Genomic DNA, 12,143 nt, shown 5'->3' on the forward strand with positions numbered 1-12,143 from the left:
AAAACTTTCTACCTAGATCAAGAACAAGACAGAAATGCCCACTCTTGCCACTTTTATTTGACCTAATGCTGGAAATCCTAACCAGAGCAATTAGGCAAGAAAAACAAATATGAGCCATCCAAGTCAGAAAGGAAGAAGTACAACCATCTCTATTTGCAGATGACATGATATTATATATAGAAAGCCCTAAACACTTCACCAAAACTCTGTTAGAATAAATAAATTCAGTTAAGTTGTAGGATCAAAAATCAGCATACAAAAATCAGTTGTGTTTTTATATACCAACAGTAAACTTTCAGAAAGAGAAATTAAGAAAACAACCCCATTTATAATAGCATCAAAAAGAATAAAATATTTAGGAATCACTTGATCTAAGGAGGTAAAAGATCTGTACACTGAAAACAATAAGACACAATTGAGGAAAACACAAATAAATGGAAAGATAATCCATGTTAATGGATTAGAAGAATTAATATTGTTAAAATTTCCCTATTATCCAAAGCAATCTATAGATTCAATGCAATTGCTATCAAAATTCCAATGGCATTTTTCACAAAAATTGAACAATCAATCCTATGATTTGTAAGGAACCATAAAAGACCCAAATGGCCCAAGCAATCTAAGAAAGAACAGAGCTGAAGGCTCTATGCTGGATTTCCAACTGTATTACAAAGCTTCAGTAATCAAAAACAGTATAGTATTGGGATAAAAACAGACACATAGATCAATGCAACATAATAGCACAGACATAGACTCACACATATATGGTCAATTAATTTATGACAAAGGAGACAAGAATATACAATTGGGAAAAGGACAGTCTCTTCAATAAATGGTGTTGGGAAAACTGGACAGCTACCTGCAAGAGAATTCAACTGGACCACTATGTTACACCATACACAAAATTAACTCAAAATAGATTAAATACTTAAATATATGATCGGCAACCATGAAACTCCTGGAAGAAAACCTTGTGGGTAATCTTCTTGACATTGGTCTTGGTGATGATTTTTTGGATTTAATACCAAAAGTAAAGGCAACAAAAGCTAAAATAAATGAGTAGGACTATATCAAACTAAAAAGCTTCTGCATGGCAAAGGAAGCCACTCTGTAACTGCTTGTTGGTTTGAGTGGTTTGGTTAGCTAATTTTACCCCTATGTAGTCTTGAAATATTTGAGCCCTATTCAGGTGGGGCTTCAGTCAGAGAGAAAGAAATGGAAAAGTAGAATATGAAAATGTAAGTAATAGGCCCTCAAATAGGGAAAGAGAAATCCAATCAATTAGTTATATGAGCATTTCTGGATACCTGCCATATACAGACATTGTATTCACCTGGGAATATAGAGAAGGAGCAAAAAGTGGCAGAGCCGGAGGGATACTATTAGAGGATAAAGAAGTTCTAATCAGGGACAAAGGTCAGAGGAGCAGGTATCAGCAGGCATGAGGTATCATCAACCAGTTACCAAGCATGTCCTCACGGACATTCTTGTATCTCTCATTTATACGGGGACAAGAAATTCCAGATCTGGGCTGCACTCCAAGTCTATGGTATTGCTAAGATTTTCTGGCATGTCCCCCTCCCCCGCCACACCCAGATACTAAGGAATTCTAAATGAAAAGTAATTAAAAGAATATGTTTATGTGAAAATAATTGCTCTCTTTATAGACTAGTGGAGTTCCATGTTCTTAGCTGCCTTTTTGCCAGAAGAAAAGTTGTAAAACTGAGCAATCCCTTCAATTTCTTTCTTCAATGGTGAAATTGATTGTTCTGCTGCCCACACCTACAATAAAACTCAGTAAAGTGCCTAATGCTCTAGTAGCTTATTTTACTCCTTGAGAAAAGACATTTAAAAGTTAATACACAAATGGGGTGCTTGGGTGGCTCAGTTGGTTAAGCGTCCAACTTCAGCTCAGGTGATGATCTCATGGTTGGTGGGTTTGGACCCCGACTCAGGCTCTGTGTTGACAGCTCAGAGCCTGGAGTCTGCTTCAGATTCTGTGTCTCCCTCTCTCTCTGCCCTACTCATGCTCTGTTTCTGTCTCACAAATAAATCAACATTAAAAAAATTTAAAAGAAAGTTAATATACAATCTGCAGGAAACAGAACTACACAAAAACACTACGAATAAGGGTATAATGGCTATTCCACATGCCTGCTTTGTTCAGCCAGGTTTATAGTTTATGAGAACTTGCTGCCTCTATTCCAGTTTACTTTTTGAGCCAAGATTTTATTAAATCAAACAACATAAACAATATTCCTAAACTGTCTTTGTTGTCAGCTATAGGAAACTTTAGTATGTTTTAATTTTAGAAGGAGAGCTGTTCTCTAGAATCCTCCCAAGCTACAGAGGACAGAAGTACAGGAATAGGTTAAGTGAACTTGATTACCAGACAGAATACATTTTGCGTGGAAATTGCCGGGCCACATGTAAATCTGGTACACGCAATGGATTCTTTAGTTTTTTAGTCAAGTGAGGAGACAAGGGCTCACTTGAAGAGATTATAGGGCTTTTTGTTTGTCTTTACTGTATAGCAATTATGTGTGTCCATCTATATTGTCCAGCCTACCAATGGATTATTCAAATATGAGATAGAAACAATTTGTCTGAAAACAAATTGGAGGCCACAGACACAGACTTAAAGAAAAATGCTTTCTCTACTTCTGTAATAGAAGGACAATTCAACTTGCTGTAAGGCTTAACCTAGCTTTTCATTTTAATGTCAGTTCCAGTTTCCCACTGATTCTATGCATGTCTTTGTTTTTTTAATTTTTTTTAATTTTTTTTCAACGTTTGTTTATTTTTGGGACAGAGAGAGACAGAGCATGAACGGGGGAGGGGCAGAGAGAGAGGGAGACACAGAATCAGAAACAGGCCCCAGGCTCTGAGCCATCAGCCCAGAGCCCAATGCGGGGCTCGAACTCACGGACCGCGAGATCATGACCTGGTTGAAGTCAGATGCTTAACCGACTGCGCCATCCAGGCGCCCCATGTCTTTGGATATCATAAGAATGTATCATTTTAGAGGTGGGAGAGACTTCAAGATCAATTTACCTCACACTCCCTGTCCCCGTAAGCAGTGGTACAAGACTTACTGTTTAAGTCATATACTTTATCAGTTCTTCTGTTCACAGAACTAAAAATAATCATAGTTGTCTTTACACACAAAGTGGTTGGCTATAGATTGGAGAGGCTCTTCTTACTATTTTTCTTTTAGCTCAACACAAGCCACACACTGAGGTTTCATGGGGGAAATAAGTGGAAAATATATACTGGGGAGTGGGCTAGGTGGGTACCGATTCAGGTGGACACCAACGTATCTCTATTTTCTTTGCATTCTAGGGGTAGGGGGTAGGAGAGGGGTCTTGCAAAGAAAGAGATGGAGTTGTGTCATAGCACTGTGCCTCTGTTAGCACATCTCTTCTGCTTCATCTGACTAAATAGTTACGGCTCCATTCCCACACCCCTGTTCCCTGTGCACATATATGACCAAAGCCCATTGTACCTGCAAGCATCTGTTGGCAAGGCTGGGGTAGTCCCCACTGTGCCACCTTTGGAACTACAGCCTGCTGGCCCAGAGCAGCCTTGGGGCTTCACTCCCTACAGACGGAAACATCTCACAACACATATGCAGCCAAACTGTTCTTCAGCAAGATAGCTACTAGTGTCCCTTCCTGTGGCTATTTTTTGAGCTTTTGCAGAAGAGGTAAAAATCCTGGCTAAAATGTAAAAACAGGCAGGGAGAAGGTGATCATACACTGTGAGAAGGAAACGGTAACACAGTCCACTGTGCTTTTGGTTCTAGTGTGTGAACATTTAAAAGTTTTACCTAAAAAGCTCTGGGGATCTATTTTCTCTGCATTGACTCTCTTGGGTTAAATGTTCTAATGCCAAGCTCTACTCCACCCATTTCAGTGTGTAATAAATGATTACCCTGTAATTATCACCTGTTTTTACATCTCATGATTTTTAGTCAGGACAAATCATGGAAAATGATACTAAAATAAATTATATACATGTGTCTCCTGAAATTGGAACACAGTTACAGTAATTCTTTCAGAATTTATTATCTTCTAGCTTTTCAAATAGGGTATCCGAGAACCTCATGTTGGGGTGGTGGTGGTGATGAATTTTACCAACTATAACTCAAAGTTTGCCTGTTGGGAATTCAACAGGCACTGAAATGTGACTAAAGTCATTCTTTACAGGTAATAAAAACCACCTGGTGGCTGCATGCTGTACATACTTCCTCTTTATTTTATAGCATGTCTTTTATTAGCATTAATCTTGGATCATGGCTGGGCAGAAAAGATATAATGGAAAGAAATCTTGCCTTAACAACTTAAGATAGTATGGAAAAAGCTTACATCGAAAAAACCTACAAACTTAAATTTGGAACTCATAATTTTATTATTCTGGCTGTAACCTTGCTGTCAGTAGTAACTTTAAGGACTACTTGTATTTCACCGAAGTCATGCACATGGACTTGATTTGAAAGAACGATACTGTTGTTACTCTTTCTTTTCTTGCCATCCTGTTCTATTCAATTCTATCCTTTACCATCAAGTTCTAGTCTCAAGTATTGCAGGAGGCCTTCTCTTCTCTTCTAAATTGCAGAACTTCAGTGTAAGTCCTATGTGATCTTTTATGCTGTCTTGTGATGCTGTCCAGCTGTTTCATGGCTGTTAGTTTTGTTTCCCCAGGTGCTTCTAGGCTTCAGAAATATCAGATTAAATGAAATAATTTGACTTCAAATTATTCTTACTTAACTCATGAAGTTATTTTGATTAATAGAGGTTTCAAATCATAACTTTAATATTTCAGCTGAAAACATTTTTTTTTTTTTGCTCATTAAGTGGACAAATTCATCTCTAGCATACCTGTTAAGAGAACATAGAATGCATTCCTACTCACTGGGGTCTGGGATCTACTAAACTACTTGAACACCACAAGGCTCCACACATTGTAGACTAAACAATTTTCCTTAGAGCACCTTTATATCCATGTGTATTATATCTGCTCCCAGTGGGGAAATGCTTTTCAAACTGCTGATATACAACTTTTAAATCATGACCCATTAGGGACTATCAGTATAATCCTGGTCAAATCATATATATGTCTATCAACAGTCTTTATGTCTGAACTGGATTTCATTCAATTATATGAAACTCTCAAAATAACATAAAATAAGCCAAATACAGACACATAAATAAGCCAAATTTATGCCAACTGGAAAAACTTGGCATGGGATTCTGATTTCAGGGAATCCTACACTTAAGATTACTTTTTCCCAAAGATGACTCCAGAAAGGGCCTCCTTTGAGCTTTGCTTGTCTTGAGATGAGGATAGTTTTAGGGGTCCCTCCTTTGAAGACCCACTGATGAAGGACAGGAGTGACAAATGAGATTCATATCTTAGGGTGAGATAAAGGGGACATGGCTGTAAATTCCAGAAACAATTAGTGTAATTCCTACAACTGACATAAACTCCAGAAACAATTAGCATAAGTCCTACAACAATTCATAGCAGAAGCTAGATGTGAACTCCATGACTAGTCCTGTGATTCCAGAATGAAATGCAGCTTAGCCCAAAGTTACGTTTGTCTTATGCACCTATTTGGCCAAATAGGCAAGATGCCAAAATGGCACTCTTGCAAGACATTATCAAAAAGTTCTTTTTGTTAGCTTTATTCTACTGACTGTTACTCGTTATAAGTAGCTCTAGTATCAAAAGTGATTATTCCAACTAAATCAATGTCAGGAAAAAACTAAATTTGAAGTTGGAGCAAGTCACTCCCAGTTAGCAACTTTCTGGCTCTCCCCATCTCTTGACTAAGTTCTCTGATCTGGCAGAGAAGGCCCTCCACAACATGACTTCTACCTCTCGTTGCTTCCACTGCCTCTGTTTACTTTTCACCTCTCACACTCATGGAAGTAGCTGATTGTTCACTGCATACAACCATACCATTTGGGCCTCTGCTCTAACATATGCTAGTTTCTCTGACATTTCTTTCCCCTACCACAGTTACCTAGCTAACTCCTTCCTGCTCTTCATTTAAGCCTCAGCCCAGGTGTCACCTCCTCCACAAAGTTTTCCCAATTTCCCCAGACTTTGCAAAGTGTCACCCACTCTGTGCTCCCCTTGCAACTTGTATATATTTTTGCCAGAGCTCTCACCATTTTGTGTAGAATAATCAGTTACTAAAAGACTACCCCACTACCTCAAGTCCTCAAGGACAGGCACCATGTTTATTCAGTTTTGTGGTCACCACACCAAGAACACTGTTGGCACTTAATAAATGTTAGCTGAGTAGAAACACAAACCTGTTACAAACAAATCAGGTTTAAAATGTCACTTAAATAATTATTTTCTACATATGATCATGAGTCATAGGTGAACTTTGAAGGTGAAGATTTGAAGGTAGCCTAATTCAGAAAAGGAACACAATGAATATTTAGAAATTAGATGCTTTTCAATATGTTTTCAGTATATTAAGTGGCATAAAAAGCAAGAAACTATAAAGAAAAAAACTTCCATGTTCTGTAAGCCCAAATTCACCTATTAAAAAGTCCAAATTAGGGGAGCCTGGGTGGCGCAGTCGGTTAAGCGTCCGACTTCAGCCAGGTCACGATCTCGCAGTCCGTGAGTTCGAGCCCCGCGTCAGGCTCTGGGCTGATGGCTCGGAGCCTGGAGCCTGTTTCCGATTCTGTGTCTCCCTCTCTCTCTGCCCCTCCCCCGTTCATGCTCTGTCTCTCTCTGTCCCAAAAATAAATAAAAAACGTTGAAAAAAAATTAAAAAAAATAAAATAAAAAGTCCAAATTAAATAACTTTTTCTTCTTTACTCTTTCCTTAAAATATGTTAAAAATAGTCTCTCCCTGTTAATCTCTAAGGAAACAGAACCAAGATCATCAAATGAGTTTTTACTGAAATACATGCTTATTTTGGCAACCTTAAATCCTTTAAAAAAATTAGCAGTTGTAAAATTTTCCATATTACAACTCAAAATAGAGAACTTTAAAGAAAAAAATACCTGTGGAAAGTATTATATTTATAGTATAGGACTACAGTTTATACACAGCAAACCATCTAGAATTAACTAGATGCTTCTTTTTTTTCCTGAAAAGATTATGTTTCCTTGTTGTCAGAACTTTACTAGGCTCTTTTGAATGTCATAATCAATACCTGATTTAATTCAATCAACTGATGACAATGGAAGATAGAAATAAAACTTATGAAAAAATTTTCTAATGCTGGAGTTCCAGTCTTTGCCTCTGCTGGTCCTTATCAAGCTATGAAGTATTCAGTCTGGAAAAATTCCTGATTGTGTCTCTCTGAAAATTGATCTATGTTTCTTGGTGCACTAGAACGTAAAGTGTGAAGATGTTTTTGTTTTAACTGAAAGCATAGTTTTCAAATAGTGTCTTGGAATTTGAGGAAAGAAATTGATTTTCCACAAAGAGTGATATTTAGTCCCCAAATGAATTTAGTACATATTTTTTTAAAGAAATTCTTGGCTGTATCCTTTTGAGAATTTCCTTGAACAATAAATTTGATGATTTAGTCATGTAAAACAAAACAAAACCTTCCCTATTACATTTCTAGAAGTGCATAAAGCCCTTATTTTTCTTCCAGTACAATGAGCCGATAAAATGTTGGATATTTTGGATTTAAAAAGAAATGACAAAACCATACAGTAATGTAAACAACCAGGTACCAATAGGTAATAAGGGATGCCAAGAAAAATTGTTTATTATAGAGCATCGGTAATAATATATGTGTCTATTTTCAAAAATGGATTCTCATTTGTTTATTATAAAAAGACCCAAAATGAAAAGACCACTATGCCTGGGAATGGTCTGTAGTTATTTTAAGCATTAACTATCACAACTTTCATCTACTTTTGTTACATAACTTTTATATCCTTGCCCTCTTCTTTCCAGCATGCCAGCCAAATTCTTCTGTTTCACATTTAGTTTACATCCTACACACTCCAGTTGTGTCTCATCCACAGAATTTCCCTTCTCTCGATTTTGGTATTTAATATCAACATTTGATATTAATGATCCTCTATTTTTCAATGTTCTCACCTATAGTGTTAACTTACAAGACCATCTTGTCAGCTCTTGTATCCCCACCAATAATTTGTGTATTTGCAAAACATGACTCTAGAGGTATCTACTCCTATGCACAGAAAGCCAAAGAATGAAATGCAAACTACACTGTCCCTTATGACAGAGATGGATGATGTCATTTCATTCCTTTGGTGATGATTTATGCACTGTCAGAATTCACCCGTAAGAGCACAGGTGGCTTACCTTGTATCTGGTTTTAGATTTTCTACAGTGGAGAAGGTTTGATTTGTAATTTGAATGGACTTGTTCTTCCCGCTGAATGACCCATTTTCTCTGGATATAACTTCATATTCTGAAAAGTGAAAAAGCCAACAAATACTTGTCTTTATGTCCTGGCTGACTTAATTGCTCTTAAGGCTAACAGCATCATAAAGTCACTCTCATAAAAGTGAGCAATTTAGATTGTAGTTACTGAGATGTACTGATCTTATACATTAGCAATTTGCAGATGGGGATGGCCAATGGATGACAAAGGTCCCAAAGCATTTTGGGAGTTGCTCATTGATCACATCTACTTTCCCTTTACTGGAACATGAAAGGCTTGGTAACTGTGAAGACTGATGATGAACCTGTGGTATCTTTGGATACTGGTAACTAATGATTTTGCTAGGCAAATCAAATAGTCTGTCATTGTTGAAAAACCCAGTGTGGGGAAAGTACTGTATGAGAAATGGTACTTAAGTAGAAGGCACGTTTCTTCTCTGTGGGGCTTTATTATATTGCTAGGGAAAAGACCACTGCATACATGGTTATGCTGCAAAAATATATCTATATATCTATATCTATCTATACCTATACCTATATCTATATCTATATCATCTATATCTATATATCTTTGGGTTTAATACCATCCAGCAAATAGCAGTTAACCAAATAATGAGTGACAGTTCATTATTGGGAACTATAGAATTACGAAATTTTTCTACCTACTGCTTACATTAGTTACAAAAGATTTGTACCTACTGCTTACATATGCCTCCTTGAAAATAACCCTTGTTTTTTAAAAAAAATCATTAAATTATGAATGGAGATCTGCATAAATTTCACCTAAAGACACGTTTCTATGAACTTACAGGGCTAATCAAGAGAAGGGCTTTCAGATTAAGAACATAATTTATGAATTTGTTAATTGGCTTTTCCACCTCTTAATTGGAGTTTAATGTATGTGACAAGGTCACACAGAAGATTCAAAACTTGAAAAATAGAAAACAGAAACAAACCCTACTCAAAATCAGCTCCATAAGTATGAAGAAATATACAAGTGGTAGTCATCAGGGAAAGTGGGAAAAAGCCACAAAGGGTGGCAATTTAGTGGGGATTTCTGCTATTAACACTAAGACCAAAGGTGGGAGATGGAGACTGGAAGTAAAACTCAAACTATGGAAAGACTAGAAGACATAATTATCAATTTTAATTTGGGAAGGATTTTTAATGGTATATTTTAAAAATTAAAAAAGGAGGATGGCTCTTTCCGATTAATTCTGTATGACCATCCTTCTAAAAATTCAAAATTAAATCAGAAGGCAATGGCCATTGTATCTGGATATGTTAGCACAGCTACCAAAGGACTAATGGCTAGTATTTAGTGTTCTTTTCTCAGAACCTTCTGTTCCTTAACCTATTTCTGTTGGCATTCTATTCTCAAAGAGGATAGAAAGGGAGGGAAGGGAAGGACCTTGAATTCAAATATATCCATTTTATATCTGTTTCTCAGCTGTGAATCAGTATTTACTAGATAGACAAAGATGGGAGTAATTAAAATGGATTTTTAAAACTGGAAACTGCTTGTTGGATACATGGTTAGATATGCTACTGATGAGGAACCCAAAACACTCATGACTTTTCTATTAAATTTAAGGTATGGGGAAGGCTAGTCCAAAGGATAGAGGAGTGCTGTTTTGGAAGGGTACATGCACCCCAATGTTTATAGCAGCACTATCAACAATAGCCAAATTATGGAAAGAGCCCAAATGTCCATCATCTGATGAATGGATAAAGATGCATATACAGACACACACACACACACACACACACACACACGTATACATACACAATGGAATATTACTCGGTGATGAGAAAGAATGAAATATTGCCATTTTCTTTTTTTTTTTTTAACGTTTATTTATTTTTGGGACAGAGAGAGACAGAGCATGAACGGGGGAGGGGCAGAGAGAGAGGGAGACACAGAATCGGAAACAGGCTCCAGGCTCTGAGCCATCAGCCCAGAGCCTGACGCGGGGCTCGAACTCACGGACTGTGAGATCGTGACCTGGCTGAAGTCGGACGCTTAACCGACTGCGCCACCCAGGAGCCCCAAATCTTGCCATTTTCAACAATGTGGATGGAACTAGAGTGTATTACGCTAAACGAAATAAGTCAGTCAGAGAAAGACAAATAACATATGACTTCACTCATATGTAGAATTTAAGATACAAAACAGATGAACATAAGGGAAGGGAAGCAAAAATAATATAAAAACAGAGAGGGGACAACCCATAAGAGACTCTTAAATACAGAGAACAAACCAATGATTGCTGGACGGGTGTTGGGTGGGGGGATGGGATGGGCTAAATGGGCAAGGGGCATTAAGGAGGACACTTGCTGGGATGAGCACTGGGTGTTATATAAATTCTACTTCTGAAAACATTATTATACTGTATGTTAACTAACTTGGATTTAAATTTTAAAAATCTATAAAATTAAAAAAAAAAAAAGATAAAAAGCTGAAAAAACCCCAAAAGGACACTACATGACTCATTGAAAAGTGACAGACCAAGCCATTTGCCCTGATCTCAGTTTGTAAAATGTCAGTAATAGCTCTTCATAGTGTTGCTTGTGGGGATTAAACTAGGAATATATGGAAAGTGCTCAACAGTATTTTGCATATGTTTTGTTCAACAGGTGGTACCTATTATTATTACTTATTATCCCTGAGTTGTGTTTAAATTTGAAAGATTTCAGTTGGAAAGATTCAAGTGTTGCTTCATCACCCAAAGAAAAATTTGTATGACACTCCCATTGAATTTGCATGAAAGCAACCACTTTCAAGAAACATCTTTGGTGTGGGACATTAATCAGTGACTGTGTAATATTCTTTTTAATATTACCCCAGACTCAGTACTAGAAACTCTTACTGAATATCTTCTCTAATTTTCTTTTGACTGAGTTTTAAATGTTCATTTAATACTATTTTCATCCTGAAAGATTCAAGTTTTCAAAATGGACACAGAAGTTACCTTTGTAATTAAAAAACATATTTAGAATTTCAGAATTCTAACTTCTGAATGTGTATTCTTGGGCCTTGTAAATATATCTTTCATTTGTAATGCTTTAAAGAAATAGTAGCTTTTTCATAAATTCACTATACCATAAAAATGGAACATTAATGCTTGGAATGAACATTTATAGACACATTCTGATTATATTTCAGAAAGTAAAGACAGCCACTTAGTATGTGTCCATATTTCTCACTTTAAAATATGGGGTTTTATTTATAAATTCCTTAACAGTAAAGATATAAGGAACCTATAAAGAAGTAACACTGAATAAATGGTCTTTTTCCCACTCAGAGATTATTATTGCCCTATTATGAGATGATTTACTTAATAGAAAAACACTTTATTATAAAGGTTGGGAAATCACATTCTGGTCATGAAAATAATAATGGTGACACTATTTCTACCAGTCCTACTATTGCTACTACTGACAAACATTAATTTAACAGCTTCTAACTTACACTGTACATTCAAATTCTGTTTAATTTTTGTCCTCATCATAAGCTGATTACAATGGAAGTTGTTGTTGTTGTTGTTGTTGTTGTTACAAATAAGAAGACTAAAGTAAGGAGGTAAAGTGCATACCCAAATTGCATATAGAGAATACAGCTAGTCTGGGATTTAAATCTACGTTGGCATGCTCTTGGCATATCACAAAGTACCATCCCACAACTAATTTAAATTGTCCAAGGACTCAGGCTATGGCCCATTTCTCAGGTGTATCTATTTGTACT

The 12,143-nt window shown here is 36.6% G+C and overlaps 1 protein-coding gene across 50 annotated transcripts in view; it reads right to left on the minus strand.

The window, feature by feature from the left end:
• Nucleotides 1–12,143, minus strand: part of LOC122491369 (ABI family member 3 binding protein) — a 264,385-nt gene that overhangs the window by 13,384 nt on the left and 238,858 nt on the right. For all 50 annotated transcript variants that reach the window (XM_043594021.1, XM_043594029.1, XM_043594028.1 and 47 more), the window contains one exon: nucleotides 8,318–8,426. In XM_043594021.1, the coding sequence (XP_043449956.1) occupies nucleotides 8,318–8,426 (109 nt within the window). The remainder of the gene's footprint in view (nucleotides 1–8,317; nucleotides 8,427–12,143) is intronic.

This window comes from Prionailurus bengalensis, chromosome C2 (assembly GCF_016509475.1).
Source record: "Prionailurus bengalensis isolate Pbe53 chromosome C2, Fcat_Pben_1.1_paternal_pri, whole genome shotgun sequence".
NCBI lineage: Eukaryota > Metazoa > Chordata > Mammalia > Carnivora > Felidae > Prionailurus > Prionailurus bengalensis.